The following is an 18,757-nucleotide window of genomic DNA, read 5'->3' on the forward strand; positions in this document are numbered from 1 at the left end:
ATCTGCCATTGAATACTTTTCTGACCTCGTTTCCTGCTACACTCCCTTCCTGCAGTCCATCCAGCCAACCTGACCTCTTCTCTGTCTTGGAACAAGCCAGCAGGCTCTTGTCCCAGGGGTTCTCCTCCTTCTCTTCCTTCCGCCTAGAATATTCTTCCCCTAGAGAGTCAGATGTCTACAGGTCTTTACTCAAAAGTCACTCTCTCAACGAGGCCCTCCTGGGCCTCACTATCTAAAATTTCAACCCAGGGAATTCCCTGGCGGTCCAGTGTTTAGGACTCTACGCTCTCATTGCCGAGGGCCTGGGTTCAAACCCTAGTCAGGGAACTAAGATCCCGCAAGCCATGTGGCGCAGCCCCAAAATAAAAATTAAACAATTAAAAATTTTAAAAAATAAAATTTCAACCCAATGTCCCCACTCTCAATGCTTGTTATTGTCCCCTCCCTGCAACACTTTTTCTTCTTAGACTTAGTCTCTGTCACTACCTAACATAACATTTTTTACTTACTCATCTTATTTATTGTCTGTCTCCCTGCCAGCTTATAAACTCCACGAAGACAGGGATTTTTTTTTTTCCTGTGTTTCATTCACTGCTGTTTCCCTAATGCTGGTCACATAATAGGCACTCAATGCCCTTTTGTTAAATGTTGCTGAAGTTCCTTCAGGCACAGTTGAAATTATAAGCTTTTGACATAAGAGGATAGCTACACTGTTTTCTATTTATAAACTCGTGAGTTATTCAGCCAGTCCTAGTTAATAGTTCTAAAATCAATTTTAATTATTTGACAACACGATACACCAAGCTGAGGTATTTATATTTTCTGTTTATCCCACTTTCTGGAACATTTGATAGCAGCTTTCTACCACAAAAACATTTTTAGATTAAAATGACTTTGCCCCCTATGGTTATCTGTGGGCACTGGTAACAAATTGTTTGCTAGCGCTAAGTGAGCCAGTGCTGATTGGCCACTGGGGACTCTAACAAACTTTAAATTTCAGCAGAATGCCCAGACACCGTTAATTCTGCAGAAGAACCCGGGTGTTCTGAAGGTCAAAGGCCCCCAGGTAATTTGGCTCTCTTGATGTTCTCGATAACAACTTTATAACATAGTTCCCATTTGTAGGATGCGTGCCGTCCAGGTAGGGAGCTGGCTTTTGAAAATGAATGCATATTGAAAGTGTTCTCTACTGAGCACACCTGTGTACTATGTAGTGCTTTGTTTTAGAAAGAGAAAGTGTGTTACCAGCTCCAGAAATGATCGACTGAACTTGGTGGCTTGGTAGCAGCTTTCCCTCTGATTTGACTACCAACATTAGCAAGCGCCACAGTAGCTCAAAGACTTCAGTTTTACTCCACACCTTTGCTTATAGGACAGAATAAGGATAATATGATCAGACTTGTACTTTCAAACCTCATCTGTACTGATATTTCTAGTGATCAGCATTGTCATTTGATACTTGACTTGTACTGTCCTAACCTCTAAAATGCTTGGAAGCTAAATTATAGCTAGGATTAAGGTCCTTAAAATTGTATTAATTTAGAAGAGAATAGCCCAGGATTTTAGAATACATTTAAAAGTTATATTTATTTCTCCAAATAAAAGCTATTACCTTGAACTGGTTAAAGATTGCAACAGTATTTAGATTATTTTTCCTGTTAAAAGTACTTTTCTCTCAAGTAATATCAAAGAGTGGTGTAAATTTTTACTTCTCATATTGGTTGCTATATGTCTGTGTGGTAGTTAGTAAAATACTAAATATCAAAACCAACAGATCAGTCATCCAAAATTATGTTGACTTTCTTTTTCAATCTAATGGCTACTTGACTTAAGTGAACTCACTAGATCCTCTTAGCATATAAACAGGTACCTTTATCCATAAGAAAATGTTAGTGTTTTAAACATCGTTTTGTGGATCCCAGTAAAATACTATGATTTGCTTTACATCAACTACATGTAGATTTTTCTGTAATAAGATAAAAGAGAAGAAACTTATTCAAGGTGCTGTAGAGTCTGGCGTTAGAGCTACATTGGCTGGATGCTAATCCCAGTTCTGCCCCTGAACACCTGGGAATTCTGGGACAAGTTACTTGACTTTGTGTCTGTTTCCTAATCTGTAAAACAGGACTAGTAATGCCACCTAACTCCACAGGGTTACTGTGAAGCTCAATTAATTGAATATATGTCAAATTTTTAGAACAGTGCTTGGCCCATTTTAGTTTTCAATAATGTTAGCTATTAATATAACTATTACCTAAATTGTTTGGTCTCCAGCCCACAGGTGGCTTCCACCTCATATATCTTGCTAATGAGTACGAGGATATATATTCAGGCACAGGGCTGGTGGTGAACAAGATTTCATTCCTCACAGTAAAGCCTGCCACCCTGGCAGATTCATTTAGAGTCTGTTATGAGTTGCTATACTAACTTAATGTTATTCTTTTTTTTTTAACTGTTTATTTTTTTAATGACAAAAGCTAACCTTTATTGAGCACTTACTATGTGCCCGGCTCTGTGTAAAGAACTAAGAATTTTTTCATCAGATACAAGTATAAGTATTATTCAGATCTTACAAATGAGGTAACCAAAGTTTAGAGAGTTTAAATGACTTGCCCAGGGTCCCTTGGTTATTAAATAACAGAGCCAAGAACTCAAACCCAGATCTAACTTTAAAACCTATTTCTTAACAATTTTGCTTTACTTCCTCTCTAAGAGATAGAATTCTGGGTTGACCACTGCTACCATCACACAGGTCCCTGAGGAAGTAGAATATATTTATAAAGGACTGAAAGAAAAGAATGGTCATTTAAAAACCCTTTTTTCTCTCTCTTGTTCAAATTACATCATTTCTATTGATCTACCTTAAAGTTTATTGACTCTTTGCTTAATGTTATTCTGAATTATATAAATAATTCAATTAAATGGTCTCTTTCTAAAGATAAAAGGGAAAAGTTTGGGCTGACAATAGAGCAAATAAATATGTCTATGAACTCCATTTCTATCCAAGTTCATTGTTTTCATAATATTGGACAATTTTCATTTTCACATTGGAATAATTAGACATATGAAAGCTCAGATTAAAGTTTCTACACTTGGATATAAATTATATGTAGTTTTTTTTAAACAAGAGGAAATGGAGTGCTAAGGGGAAGGAGGTTTGTATAGACTTTTCTGTTTTATTTATTATTATGGCTGCAGTTCATAACTGGCAATGCTTTAGGGTAAAATATTATTGTCTTTTTACAGAGATTCTCAAAGATGCGAATCATCTGTTTGGGACTGCTCCTTTTCAGTCTGACCCTGGCAGCACCAGTAAGCATTTACAGATTCAGTTATGCATCATATAATCTCTTGCTCTCTTCTTCTATTTTTCTTTTAAGCGATGTCTTTTGAAATTAGTAGCACTTACCTTGTTCAGTTACAATAAAGTACCACACAAAGAGGACCCATCCAACCCTTGACACAAATGTCTGTCACCCAGACATTGAAGCCCTCAACGAACATGTGAGAAGAATTACAAGATGGCTACATGTTGCCTTTGGAGAAATGCCAGTGAAAATATTTTTGAGAAAACCAATAGCCAGCCACAGTGTTTCAATCAGCTAATGCTAGTGAGTAAATATATCCAAATTATAACCTGTCAAAAGAATTTCTCAATATTTTACCAAAAACGGAGAGAATTTGACTTGAATGCTCCATGACTAAGCAACCAGACTTTATAGCTACACGATAACATGAAGGGACCAGACCTTTCCTGTAGTTCTTGCAACACTGGGAGATCCTGCTGGTGATTTTGTCTTCATCAGCGAGGTTAAAGATGGGAAGAAGTCCCCCTCAGCTTAACCCAGATCAAGCTCCAATTTCCTTTTGTGTCTTCTCTTGCCTCTGATTCACCCAGATGAGTGCTCAGGATGTGACGAAGTCATCTTGTGAAAATGCTGAGTGCTACAGATATTTTCTGCAAAGGAGACACAGTGCTAATTAGATAGTGTCTGGAAAACATCCTAACTTCTCGGAGTAACCTTTTCAGTTGGAAAAGCGTGGAAGCGAGTGGTCATTCTGTTGTCAGAAGAACTTACACATAGGTCCTGAGCGAGTGGGCAACCAACTGGGAAATGCACTGACGGGCACGAGCTGTGCCAACCGGCGAGGAGAGCCGGAGCTGAGAAAGGCGTGTCCCCTTTCAGCACACATGCTCTAGCAGTCCTCTAGGGGACATACTGCTTAAAATAGACATCTGCCAGGCCCGATGCACACGACTGACTTTGCTCAGTCGGGGCCACAGAGGCACGGGCTTAGGCATAAGGAGGATGGCGTGGGCCCCGCTGACCCAGCTCATCCCACCAGCCGAGGACGAGCCTGTTTTGAGCACCACGTTCCGAAGAACAGCTGCAGTGGCATCTCCGACCATCTTCCAAGAAATGTGCTGTGTCAACACCAACCCAGTGACCACCGGCCAAGAGAGGATGCCTGGCTTCCCCGGTGGCGCAGTGGTTGAGAGTCCGCCTGCCGATGCAGGGGACACGGGTTCGTGCCCCGGTCCGGGAAGATCCCACATGCCGCGGAGCGGCTGGGCCCGTGAGCCATGGCCGCTGAGCCTGCGCATCCGGAGCCTGTGCTCCGCAACGGGAGAGGCCACAACAGTGAGAGGCCCGCGTACAGCAAAAAAAAAAAGAGAGAGAGAGGATGCCAGTCTTCTTCGACCGAGGGAAACAATGCCGTCTCCATTTCAGGGCCACGTTCAAGGGCAGGAGAGCTGCCAAGTGGGTGTGAAGGGTGGCGGGCGGGGAAGGAGGGGGGCAGATTTCAAATTAAAAAGGTTCGGCAAGGACACAGAGACAAACTTGGAATGACGAAGGGCTAACTGTAATGTTTTCTTTCAGATATGGATTCTATCTGAGTAATTATCTAAAGTACTTAATGACAGATGGTGGTATCAGAAATTAGTATGTACTAAGCCACTTACATATGTTCTGGAATCATAATCAAAATTCAAACTCGAGGGGAGGAAAAGGTTTTCGTCAACCCTCTTTGGGTCCCTGGCTGGGTTTGAAAATTCAACTGAGAAAGGCAGATTAATAGGAGAAGAGCACACAAATTTTATTAAAGTTTTACATGTACATGAAAGCCCTTCACAAGAGAATGAGGACCCAAAGAAGTGACCAGAGCAGGAAGCTTTTATACCTTTTAGACAAAGAAACAATACATTTGTGAAGAATTGGCAAGATAAAGGGGCTAGGGGAAGTCCAAGTAGGACTGCGGAGTACTTCTCTCCCCTAACTAGGAAGATTAGGATTAGTTTAACAAGATTTGTTTGCAGATTCTTCTGTGCCATCTCTGGACTGATAAGAGTTTGTCTCTAGTAAAAGGAGAATTTACTTCCTGCCTTTAGGCAGAAAAGGGGAAGGTTTTTCCACATGTTCTACTTCTTAATTGCCTTCAGTTCAGAATAATTTTTATGTCAAAAAGACATATTTAAGGGTGACATTGTTGTTTCCTTAAAAAACAAAACTTTAAGTGCAAGAATATAAAAGATGATTGTTGGGCCATGCAATTCAATTAATATTCATTGATATGCAATTAGACTATAAAGACTTTGTTATGTTACCTTGTGGTAAGTTCATGATTTATTATCGTGAACTGTATTAAACATACCATCAAGTATGTTTTTAATACATGTTGTGTGTGCGTTCTGTAAGAAAATACCGAATACCCCAAACTGTCATTTCTCTCTTTTGCTTAATATCTACCCATCTCGTTTTTTATATTTTCTCTTTCCTATACCCCCATTTCCAGAACTATTTTAACTGTTTTGATATTTCTGAGGAGTTATGCAATGCTCTAAATTTATATGCACAAGATCACACAAGAACCGACATCAGCAGAGGGCAATAAAGGGTAGAATTATAAAATATGCAGTTAGGGGAGAAAAATTATTGTGGAATTGAAAACAAGTCATCTTCTAGGGCTTCCCTGGTGGCGCAGTGGTTGAGAGTCCGCCTGCCGATGCAGCGGACGCGGGTTCGTGCCCCGGTCCGGGAAGATCCCACGTGCCGTGGAGCGGCTGGGCACGTAAGCCATGGCCACTGAGCCTGCGCGTCCGGAGCCTGTGCTCCGCAACGGGAGAGGCCACAACAGTGAGAGGCCCGCGTACCGCAAAAAAAAAAAAAAAAAAAGAAGTAATTTTCTTGGTTTTGATGTTAGGTAAAATTCTGGACTTTTAATAGTGGAAGTAATGGAAAGTTTAATGGTTTATAGTGTCATTCTCACATTCTATAATACACAACCTTTCAAAATGTCATTTTCCCTTTTCCTGAAAGAAAAAACTGCCCAGGTAACTGGCAACAATGCAGCGCCATCCTCAGGTGGTTTCCTTCCCCTTAGGTGCAGGGCTATGGTTTCACTCTTGCTGGACCATCTTACCTTAACTGGAATAGCAATGACTGAACTTATACAATCAACGCACATGCAATCCACATCACTCAACTCTGATTTTGGTTCACTGATACTAAACACTCCCAGTGTGCCAGGGAAAGCTTTTTCAGTGGATACCAATGACATCCAAGCTTTTTCACCTGGAGTGCCACCCCTCCCAACTCAGCTGTTCTCCCACACTTGAACGTGGTTCCGCAGTGGAGCCGGCACTATCTCCCCCCGGGGGAGGAAGGTCGGCATCCTCCTTCAATACAGAAACAAATGTGATGTGTGCCCACCGTCTTTGAGTCAGAATGATTTTCCACATTGAATAATACGCCCCAGTGAGAGAATAAGAAAGGAAACATTCACTGTTTGAAGAAATGAAAGAAAGAAGTGTTTAGTGAAGTTTTATTTCTTGTTTCCTTTCAGACATTGCAACCACAGGCTGAGAAAATGAAGCAAGACTCTGTGGAAGAACAGAGGGTAAACAGAATTATTCTTCTCAAATACACCCCTTCCAACTCTGTAAAGAGAAAAGTCAATAAGAGGAAATTTTTAACTGTCAAAATATTCTTGTGTACCTAGAATGGAAATGGAAAAATTATACAGCATAATTTTGGCACTTTAATTCACACAATGTGTGGTAGAAAAGAGAAAAGCCTTCTGAATGGGAATTCTTTCTCTTCAATGATTTCTTCCTTCAGAGGGATGAATAAAAGTTCTGGGATATTGTTATTAGCAAACAATATTTTCCCACACATGTACGTGAGAACAGAGAGATAAATGAGGGAGAAAACAAAGGGAAGTGAGTTAACAAGTCTTCATGGGGAAATTGCATGTACATGGAGTTAGTTTTCCAGATGCAACCAGAAAGTTAAATAAGTACCTTCAGCTTTTCGTGTCACCAAATTGCAACTTACTTCTGCCTACCATGGTTTCTTCTTGCAGTCTCAGAAAATTCTGTTCTAAAAACTAACAATCTTCCGCTCTTTATCTCAGCTGAAAACTGCAAAGGCAAAAACCACAAGCTTGGGAGCCTGAATGTTCATGCTGGGAGTTTTGCCAATTTGCCATCAGCATGAATACTGTAAAATCTGCCTTTCACCTCGTCCCTCTGCCTCCTCCTACCTGAAAATATGTCCAAGTGCTCCATTTCCATTGAAATTTGGTAATAAGATTGATACACCCTGGGGGAGAGAACTGTTTGACAGTCGTCCTCAGGGAAAACAGACTTAGAGATAGAAAAGAAAGGAACAAGCTGCTCTCTTCAGGAGCTCGCTGACACACGCCGTCCTGCGGTTATCAGATGTACCACCACTTGTTAGATGCAGAAATAGACTTGACCCAAGTTAAAAATACCTTGTACTATCAAAAAGAGAGCCAGAAAACTTCTTCGTAAGAGATAAACCCACCTTAATATAATGTTGTGTTTTGTAGATAACATACAAGGGCCACCACGAGAAACATGGGTATTATCTTTTTAAGTTTGTTTATACCTCGTCTGGGAGGAAAAATCAAACTGATGTGAAGGTAAGCAGAATCCTAGTGATTTTATCATGATCCAAACTCTGGACAAACATTAGGCGAAACTGTAGGGAAGACAAAGTTGACTTTTGCCTTCTCTGGGGTTTCTGTCTACAGCTGGTGCCTTTATATTCTTCCCACGGTCCCAGGCTCCTGGAGCATCTCTGCTATGGAACTCTGTGTCCCAGTGTCTTTCTGACACAGATGGGCTACCGCATGCCCTGGCCCAAACCCTGCCCTGCTTCAGGACCTGCCACAGCAGATGTGGTGCTGGTGGATACTGGACACCCATTGAGTTTTTCATGTTATTGCTTCTGAATAAAGTTTGATCCTTTGTAAGGAGGTTTTCTGGACATATTCTACCATATGCTCTAATGGGGCAGGGGGGAACGGATTAGAAAGAAATCATTTTGGCCTAAAAAGTGGCACATTTTAGTGTCCCTTAAATTCATTCCACAGATGATGCCATCTGTGTCAGAATGCTTGGAAGAGAAAGAATAAGGGCATTGTCACTGGAATAAAACAATAATTCTTTTCACTCAGTCCTTTCTTGCAGACTCACTGGCCACAGAGCTAGAAACAGTTTAAAATGCCATCAGCAAAAGGACTATTTACTTTCTTCAAATCTGGCCTCATTCCCCATGAAAGTAGTAGCTTCCCTTCAGAATGTTATTCTGTTCTGCTCAATATTCTTTATACGCATCTCGAAGACTTAGCACCTCTAAAGCTAGCTGCCTTTTAAACTTATTGGTTGTAACAAATCCATGCTGAGAGCTTCCTATTGTGCAAGATATTATGAGAGATAAAATGATTGAGAAAACTTAACTCTTTCTCTACAGGATTTTAGAGTTAGAAAAGAAACAAAAGGTGCTTACAAAAATTATTGTAACCCGAGACAGAATGTGCAAAGTGCTATGTGAGTGGTACCCGAAAAATCATGCTTCAGGGCTTGGAGTAGAAAAGCTTAGTTCCTAGTGTGGTGTTCAGGAAAAGCTACGTAATGGAAATAAGCGAACTGGACCTTGGAGGATGAGTAGGGTTTGAGCAAACATTTGTGTGGGAGAGACTGTTCTCCATGAAAAGAATAATATGAGGTAAGGCATGGAGACAGAAAAGCAGATCAGCTAACTGACTGTACGACCATCATACAGGAAACGGTGCCACAGGAAGTCATTTAACATAAGCAGTGCAAAAATGATCGACCATCACAATTTAAAAGTTGTTTCATGTTTTACTTATAAAAACTCTTCAGTCTTTAAAGAAAGGTACACCATTAGTGTACACGTTACTGTTTTAAAAGCAGTAAAAACACCAAATATAAAACAAAACTTCCCACTTCAGAACAGGGAGGGGAAAAAATTAAGAAGGGATTATTATAATGCACTTGTTTAACTCAAAAGTGTATATTAGCAGTGAGCAAATGAACTTACTTGCAAAGGAAAATACAAATGTCTGTGTAAAAATTTCCCAGATGGAATGCCTTAAAATAGGTTAAATGTTTAAAATACTTTTTATTCAGAAATAATTCACTCTAACGTTTTTTTCTATTATACTTTTCCTCATGAGAAAACCTTATCTATTTTCAGAATATACCTGCCAATATAAAAGATTAGTGAATAATGATAACTCCTCCCAAATAAGTCATTTCAAATTATATCTTAAAAATACTACACTTTGGGGCTTCCCTGGTGGCGCAGTGGTTGAGAGTCTGCCTGCCGATACAGGGGACACAGGTTCATGCCCCGGTCCGGGAGGATCCCACATGCCGCGGAGCGGCTGGGCCCGTGAGCCATGGCCGCTGAGCCTGCGTGTCCGGAGCCTGTGCTCCGCGACGGGAGAGGCCACAACAGTGAGAGGCCCGCATACCGCAAAAAAAAAAAAAAAAAATACTACACTTTGGAACTTTTGTATACTGCATGTGAGCCAGCTTTGTAAGAACAGAGGGTACTTCTGTAAACCATTTTTATCTTGAGGTTCAAGTGTGAGCTGAGTCAACAATTCCCCACAGCTTCCAACATTAATAAGATTTATGTATAAAAGCAGGCAGTCTTCCAAGTAGAACAGTACTCCTATTTGAGGATGGATCTGAACATAGTGACCTAATAAGAGCCTCTGCACATGTCAACCTGGAGAAGAGAAAGCATCCAGTGAATATGGAGAAAACTTGGACTTTCCTGGAAGGGTTTTATGTGAAAGAGGAAATAACCTTAAGGACTGCTGCATCAGGAAAAAAAGGGATACTAGTTACTAGCTGCAGGTTTAAAAAAACTTGAAAAAATTAGCATATCCATAAATGAAAAGATCTGACATGAAAAGTAACAAGCAATTAGCTCATAAAATGTTCAAGGATGTTCAAGCTGACCACAGGTCATAGAAACTGGAAAGGACGTGGGCTGGGAGGCTGTGACACCCAATTCAGTCTCTAACTGGATGTTGCTTTTTGAGCTTAGGTTCTATATCCCATCGACGTCAACATGTCTAATATTAAAGCTATCTTTTTCTCTTGTCTTCACTTTTTCATGTCAACGTTCTAGGTATTAACCCTTCTTCTATTTGGGCACCAGTAGGTGGTTTTTCTTTGTGACATTTTTCTTTGGCATAGTCCTAATCCAAGCGATTACATCTCATTCCTGGACACTGCAGCATCCTCCTGACTGTCCTTTCTTACCACAATTCCTCCTAAACCTCTGATTTTTATTTTGTTAATCTCTTGATCATGCACTTTCACTAGCTCTTCATCCCTTGCAAAATAAAACCAAATTCTTATGCCTGCAGTCCCAGGTTCTACAAAGCTCTGACCCTCTGTCTGTGCAGACCCTGACTGAATACAAGGTCTCTGTCACAGCACCTCACGCCCACCCTCCACACCCCTGCAGGACTGCTGCCTCTGCCATTCAATAAATCATCAGGTATTGCTCAGAACATGTAGCGCCCAGCCCAACTTCTTACGTGTCCCAGTTCCTCAAGAAATATCTCTTATTTTGATCTCATGTTACCCGCCAGTTCAGAGGTCTATGTAGCGGTGTTGTAAATTTCAGCTCACCCTACAGGTCTGTGGTGGAGAGAAAGTATGGTATTTATTCTGTCTATAATTGTTCTGTTGCTCAAGAGCTCCTACCCGTGGGCTAATGAAAGGGTAGGGAGTGTGCAGAAATTAATTTAAATTCAACCTGTTTAAACTTAAGGTTATCTACTCATGGAAATACTTCTTTAAGGAAGCCCTTCAGTCCCTTTTGGATAAAAATGCTCAGATGCTCCTTCTTCCCCTAAGACGGCGTGCAAGCACGTGAGGGAGTTGGGGGTGGCCTACACCGTCCAGCATATACCATATACCATATGCACACACACGGCTCAAGCCACAGTGGAGAGGAAGACGTGGGCTCCTCGGACATGGACGGGACAATGTTGCTCGACCCCTTGCGTACTGCTTGCCCTGCTGGTGCCCTAAGATGAAGCCACTGGCTACAGTAGCTTAGGACCAAACAGTACAGCCTTGGGGCAGCGCTGATTCAGGCTCTCCTGGCTCTCACGGACAATGTAGACCCCTCTTTGTTCGCGTATGACTCACATTTGTTCCTAGTATATATGCTCCATCGACTTTGCTCCTTCTAGAGCCACATCACTCCCTCTGGAAAGCTCCTAACCATTCTCAGATGCTTCCATATCTAGCCTGTGCCACAGAGAAACAGTGAGTGCTGTGGGCAAAAGCAATCTCAGCCCCTCCTTCTTCTTGACCACATTGTTCAAGCTTCTTGCACCTTGGCTGTACCTCGAGTTGGTAAGGTGCAGCCTATGAAGCAGCATTTTACAGACCTTCCCCCACAAAAAAAAGGACAAATTGAGATACAGGCATAAACACTCTACCCTTCTTCTCCACTTTCTCTTTTTCATCCCATTATTGTCTCAGGGACTTTTCTCATCCGGACCTCATTACTTAAACTTAGGATCCAGAAGAGTGGTTCTCCAAAGGTGGTCGCAGACCAGCAGCACCAGCATTAGCTGGGAACTTGTCATACATGCAGATTCCAGAGCCCCACCCCAAGCCCACTGAATCAGAAACTCTGGCCATTGGGTCCAACAGTCTTCATTTTAGTAAGCCTTCAGAATAGTTACGAGAAATGCTAAATTTGAGAACTACTGACCCAGACTATCAAATCTGGTTTATTACATGACAAAAGAGGGAAAAAAATAAAATTAATGAATCCTTTTTCAGACAACAGCTAGGGTGGCCAACACCTGCTGCAAAATATTTTCTTTGGATGTCAGAACCTAGATTCTTCTATTTGTATATTTTCTGTTGAGAAAAAAGAGAAGAGGAAAAGATTTATACCTTTGAAGACCAGGGTGAAAGCAAAGAGAGAGAATGGGAGTGGGGGGGAGGGAGAGAGAGAGAGAGAGAATGAGAGCAAGAAAAATCATGTTTGAAAGACGAACTTCATTTCACTTGCAATGTGTCACTAGTCACGAGATGAGGACCACACTGTCCTCTTTAAAATCAGGTCCTCCTTTAAAATCAGGCCCTAATCTATATTTCCAAACTTATTTCTCTTATTTGGATTCTCTTCTGTATTATTCTCTTAGGATTTCTCTACTCCAGCCTTATAATGTTATTCATATTATCTTTCAAATGTTTCCTGTTTCCAAATATGTGAATATACCACTTACTCTTAAGATGTTCTCACCATTTTCCTTACATGTATTTGAATCTTACCCACTCTTCAAGCCTTTCTCATCCTTCTTTTTCCGTGAAACCTGCTTTGGCCGTTCCAGAATTATCTCTACCAACAAATCTCTATTGAGTTAAAAGACTCTTTTTATTAAGTATCTGGCAGGGTTTTAAAATTTATTATTATTGCCTAAGAATTATTAAATTTTAAAAGTTTAACATAAAATAACCACTTTATGTTGAAAATTACACTTTAGCAGGAAGAAAAGAACAAAGACAATATTGCTCTTCCCCATTCTGGCCAGAGAAGACATCAAGAGCCAGTGCCTCAAGAAAACATTGTCCAAGAAAAAGAGAAAGACGTGTCCCTCCCTGGAACCAATGAAAATAACAAAAGCACTAAATCTCAAAATCTTCTGGAAGATAGACAGACAATGAATAAAGACTACAGGATTAGTAACAAAGAAAATGCCCACAATGACCTGAAGACGTCCATTTATCCTGAATCGACTGGGAGTCGTGGGACTGAGGATGGAGACAATGCCCTTAGCAAGCTACATGACCAAGAAGAATACGGCAAAGCTCTCATCAGAAATAACATGCACCACATAATGGAGCCAGGGGCTGTGACTGAACTCTTGAGGGAAGAAAACAAAGAGAACAAAGCCCGGAATGTTTTAAGCAAAGTTCCAGCAGGTGCCAATTATGCTAAAGCCCCCTCAAGAATTAAGAAGAATCATCAAAGAGATTCCCAAGCCCAGAATATTCCAGTAAAAAGCAAAAGTACCCACCGTATCCAACACAACATGGACTGTCTAAAACAGCTCCCCAAAGCCAAACAGGTCTCCAGTGATTTTGAAGGCAGTGGTTATCCAGATCTCCAAGGGCAGGAAGACAGTAGCTCTCCTTTCAGTGGAGATGGTCCACCTTTTAAGGACATTTCTGGTAAAGGAGATGCTATTCGTCCTGACCGAGAAGGTACAGATATTCAAACAGAGTTTTCCAGCCCAAGTGAAGCTGAGACCATTAATCCTGATGTGAGAGGACCAGGTTATAATGAGATCCCAGAGAAAGAAGGGAATGGTGGAAATACCATTGGAACCAGGGATGAAACAGCCCAAAAGGCAAATGCTGCTGATGTAAGCCTGGTGGAGGGCAACAACATCATAGGTAGCACCGATTTTAAGAAACTTTCTGGAGAAGAAGGAAGCAGAGTGGATGGCGGCAGCCAAAATGCTCGTCAAGGGGAAATAGAGTTTCATTACCCTCACGCACCCACAGAAGACAAAAGAGAAGATGGCGGTAGTGATGGAGCTGAAAGTACTAATGAAATTCCGAAAAATGGCAAAGGTAGTAGTAGAAAAGATACAGAACATTCTAAAAGGAATCAAATGACCTCAAATGAAAAACAAAGATTTCCGAGTAAGGGCAAAGGTCAGGGCCAGTTCATTCCTTCTCGTGGTCTTGATAATGAAATTAAAAATGAAATAGGTTCCCATAATGGCCCCAATAATGAAGGGACCGTAATAACACACAGCAGGAAAAATTATTCTGTGCCCCACAGACGAAATAATTCTATGCAGAACAAGGGTGTGTCACAAAGCAAAGGTTCCTGGGGTTACAGAAAGCCCCATTCCAAGAGGAGGTTTCGACCCCCTAAAAAGCATGACAGTAGTGAATCATCAGACAGTGGCAGCTCCAGTGACAGCGATGGTGACTAGAAATTCCCAGCAGGATAAAGATTTGATACTTGGTCAACTGTGACTTAACAGTATAAAGGGGAGCCACCTGACAGCAGACCAGACGGACAGAGCCAGGAATTGAATAAGCCAAGAGACCTGGCCTCCCGGGGAGAACTGTTGCTATTTTGACGGTCACAGTATGAAATCCTATTCAAAGTTATGATGCTTTTTTAAGGAAAAAGAATTCATTAAGGATTCATGGAATAGGTAATATTTGAATAGATATCATTTAAAAATAGGTTGTGTCACAAAACCCTTCCTTTGTTGTTTGCGCTGTAGACATGAAAAACAATCTCTCTCATATGATAATCTGTAATTAAATGATCTATAAGGAAGTCTGCTGTCTGTGGTGCTTCATTTCAGACACAACAAGATTAGTTCTGCCTCTGGCAAAGGCAGTGCTATGAAATTAATCCACTGGGTAAAGCTTGAGAGCCTCCCTACATCCCACTCTGCTCCAGCCAGTAGTTCCTTTTGCTTCTGCTCTAATAAAGATATCCTGCGTCATGTCCTTCTATGCTCTTTCCTCTGTTGCACGTTTATAACTTCTAGTAAAGCAAGTCTTTATTTCCTGAAGCAACTCTCCAGGTTATCACTTTTCTCAGTTCTACCTCATTCTAGACAAAGAGGTGAATGGGGTGGAGGGAGGGCAACAGGGAGAATTTGAGAAGGAGAAGCACAAGTGCAAAACCAGGACAAAAACTTGCTTTGGCAGATATTACTCATCGGCTGATTCCAAATCATCTCAGCCCTATTTCTTTTTTCTGGCTTTTAGCGTAGATGCTTTTCCAGCTAATAGCCTTGTGATACCATTCTGGAAATTAACCCTAAGTCTCCTGGTCAGAGAGAGGAGTGGAGTTCTGGAAGGCTTTTTGTCTTCTTGGTAAGAGAGTGTATACAGTTAATACCACCTGTCCTTTTTTTCTTACCCTATTCTTCTTTGCTTAACATCAACATGATGCCTGGAGGTGCAGCAGCCATTCTGTGACCATGAAGGAAGGGCGTGAGATAATAGGGAAAAAAATATATATATATATATGTGTGTGTGTGTGTGTATACACACACACACACACACACACACACACATGTATCTGTTCCCAGTTCCTGGCACAGAACTCCTAAAACCCTTGTAATTTCTTAAGTGATAAGAGCACTAGGACCATCTTTTGTTCTAATATTTGGTCGTTGACCCCAGTTCCTGACACAGAGTTCCTAAATCCCTTTGGATCTCCTGGGTGTTAGCAGTGTCTTTTGTTCTAATGAGGTGCCTCTGAGTGGGCACCAGAAAGACCCAGCCACGATTAGAAGCTTGAAATTTTCAACCCTACCCCCTATTCTGCAGAGAGGGGAGAGGGGCTGGAAATGAAGTTTATAGTTGATTATGCCTATGCCATGAAACCTCCATAAAAATCCCCAAAATGTGGAGTTCAGAGAGGGCCCAGGTTGTGTGAACACATCATAGGAGAACAGCTCACCCAGGGGGGCATGAAAGCTCGGCATCCCTTCCCACAGAACTTGCCTTACACGTCTCTTCCATCTGGGTGTTCATCTGTATCTTTTATCATATCACTTTACAATAAACTGGTAAACAGTAATAAACTGTTTTCCTCACTTATGTGAGCCACTCTAGCAAAGTAATGGAACCCAAGGAGGGCGTATTGGGAACCTCCAATCAACAGGCAATAGGTTGGAAGCACAAGTGACAACGTGGACTTGCCATTGGCATCTGAAGTGGGGGACGGAGACAGTCTTGTAGGACTGAGCCCCTAATCTGTGGGATCGGACACTATCTCTGGGTAGTGTCAGAACTGAGTTAAATTTGGGGACACCCAGCTAGGGTCACAGACATACTTGGTGTGGGGAAGAAGACCCCACACATCTGGTGTCAGAAGTGTGAATGTGATAGCAGTGTGAGAGTAAACGAGATAGGAGGAGTGTAGGTTTTCTAACACAAAAGGACAGAAGAATCACAGAGATGTCTCTCAACCAGCCCCATCCGCTTCTTTCCTTCAACAGTTCTCGATTTGTTAAGCAACTGCTCCTTTGGTGGTTACTGATAGCTGAGTTGAATTCCTAATGAATACACCTCTCCATTTTTGACATTCTTCTCAAGGAGAAGGGCTAAGAGAAGAAGAAAGAGAGAGAGATAGGGAATACAATAATCAAGGTGCATATTATTTCTCTTGTCTCTTTGAGACGAAAGTTGCCAAATAGAAATCATGACTGACACTTTCTGTACAGCACCTTAATTATCGAGTTGAATAATCTATATAACACAAATGAATACAAGTCAGTGTCAATACCACATTATGGTGCTTTCAAAAAATCTAAACTCCCACATTGGGTAGATAGAAGGTACACTTTTTTTTTTTTTTTTTTTACTAAATAAAAGCTGTAGTATAAGCTACGGAATAAATCAGTTACACTCAAATAACAATGGCTAACATGTGCCATGCTCTGTTACATCCTCTAATCTGCACAGCCACCCTATTACACAAGTAGTATTATTATCCCCATTTACAGATGAGAAAACTGAGGCATAGAACTGTTAGAAAATGATCCAACTAGTAAGCTAGGATTTGTATCCAGGCAGTCAAGCTCCAGTGTCTCTGCTCTTAAACACTCACTGTACTACCATATGTTTGTCACACAGACAGACATAATACATAATATACATTATATATATGAATGTATGTATATATAGACATACACATGGAGAGTGTATGTATATATTTATGCACATATATGAATATGTAAGCATATATATGTATGTGTGTGTGTGTATATATATATATATATATATACACACATACACATATATCTCTAAAGAGAGAGAACCTGAAAGAAATGCTTCTTAGAACCTGCACACAAGGAATACTTTTCCCCCCTCAGTTCTTCTCCATCTCCTGGGTATAACAGAAACCAGTATCAATAGCAAGACTTAACATATCACCTAATAAATTAGTCACAATCAGAATTCCCAAATAAACTATTCCTAGTACAGGTACTTTGCTTTCTTAAAAGACAGTTTTGGTGCACACACTCACACACACATACAACTGAAGGCAACTAATGAAGTGAAGAAAACTATATTAGCATTTAAATCACAGATAAATGAATTGAAATCAACCTGCTAGTTATATCTAGATTGTATCAGACCTTTACATGTGAAAGGTCTGATCACATGAAAAATACTTGCTGTTGTAAAGACAAAAAAATGAGCTGACAGAGAAAAACTAATGTTTTCTTTGGGTGATTATAGGTGGGACCTTCCGAAGATTGTCTGTCCTAGTCTGCTACCTAGTGTGGAAACTGTACATTTCAATTCTCTGGTCAGGTTTTGTTTCCTCCTTCCAAGCCTCAGTGTTCATGCATATTTATTCAAAACACTGACAACGTTTGATTTTCTTCATCCATTTAAGGGAAACTCTAAATGTTTCAATATCCACGATACATTGCTAAGGGATGATGGAGGGGTGAGTCCCAAACAGAAGGACCAGAGATCCGGGAGCACAGCCTGCAGTCAGATAGTGGGTCTGTGCTTCATCCAAACCCAGGTTTCAGCCATCAAGCTGCACTAGCTTCACTTTTTTTTATTTTTTTTATTTTTAAGTAAACACAGATTTCCAAACAAGGGCAGGAAATTTCTGCCTCACTAAGCTGCCTTGCATGCAGTTACTGAAGTGGGCACTGTCTGCCACCTTGTGCCCAAAAAGAAAAGATCACACCAGGCTATGGAATTTATTTCCGCATCTGCTACTCTCTCCAACCTCACTGTTTTAGATTTCTCAGCTTGTAAATATCTACCTTGATTTTGTAGCCCTAATTAAACTGTTCTTGGCAACTCCAGCCAGTCAAGATACCTGATCCTGTTTGATATAACATTCAGGTCAGTTGAAGAGCATTTACTGAAGGACCACATTTTACAAAACTACATGGGGGTCAGAAGAAAAGAGATGCTCTTGGCTCTTATTAAGACTGTAATTTAATCAAGAAGAAAGGGATAGAAAAGATACAAGGCAGATTGTGGTAAGTTCAATAATAGAAACATAAAGTGATTATAGGGGTTCTGAGGAAAGAGATGAACTCTAGCTGAAGGAAAGAGCAAAGATTCGTAAAATCCATTTTCCTGGAGGTATTACGCATGCAGAAGGGCTGCTGACAGTGAGCTCTAACGGGCAAACGAGGGCTTGATAGTCAATGACTTTAAATTATACTATATATATTTTAGAGCTTAAGAAAGACTGGGTAGGGGGAGTTGGAAGGCAGAAGACTGGATGTAGGGACAACTTAAGGGCAACTGCTATAATCCATAAGAAACAACCTTGTCTCCTCACTCAGTCTTTTTTTATATATATAAATTTATTTATTTACTTTTATTTATTTATTTTTGGATGCATTGGGTCTT

General features: G+C 40.8%; 1 protein-coding gene and 1 long non-coding RNA gene across 4 annotated transcripts in view; one reads left to right on the top strand and one right to left on the bottom strand.

The window, feature by feature from the left end:
- Positions 1-18,757, bottom strand: part of LOC132425725 (uncharacterized) — a 211,695-nt gene that overhangs the window by 63,452 nt on the left and 129,486 nt on the right. The window contains exon 4 of the long non-coding RNA XR_011246458.1: positions 3,750-3,958. This is a non-coding gene — a long non-coding RNA (uncharacterized lncRNA). The remainder of the gene's footprint in view (positions 1-3,749; positions 3,959-18,757) is intronic.
- Positions 3,259-14,328, top strand: MEPE (matrix extracellular phosphoglycoprotein). Of its 3 annotated transcripts, none has more exons than XM_060011959.1 (4): positions 3,259-3,312; positions 6,847-6,900; positions 7,855-7,947; positions 12,865-14,328. In XM_060011959.1, the coding sequence occupies exons 1-4, from the start codon at positions 3,259-3,261 to the stop codon at positions 14,326-14,328; spliced, it is 1,665 nt and encodes a 554-aa protein (XP_059867942.1). The 3 variants fall into 3 exon arrangements, with proteins under 3 accessions (XP_059867942.1, XP_059867943.1, XP_059867944.1); XM_060011960.1 differs by having other exon boundaries at positions 12,868-14,328; XM_060011961.1 differs by lacking the exon at positions 7,855-7,947.

Source organism: Delphinus delphis, chromosome 5 (genome assembly GCF_949987515.2).
Source record: "Delphinus delphis chromosome 5, mDelDel1.2, whole genome shotgun sequence".
Classification (NCBI taxonomy): domain Eukaryota; kingdom Metazoa; phylum Chordata; class Mammalia; order Artiodactyla; family Delphinidae; genus Delphinus; species Delphinus delphis.

Coding starts and splice junctions, on each gene's coding strand:
- MEPE (XM_060011959.1), top strand. CDS start 3,259: ATGCGAATCATCTGTTTGGGACTGCTCCTTTTCAGTCTGACCCTGGCA. Junction 3,313..6,846: donor GTCTGACCCTGGCAGCACCA/GTAAGCATTTAC, acceptor GTTTCCTTTCAG/ACATTGCAACCACAGGCTGA. Junction 7,948..12,864: donor AAAATCAAACTGATGTGAAG/GTAAGCAGAATC, acceptor ATTACACTTTAG/CAGGAAGAAAAGAACAAAGA.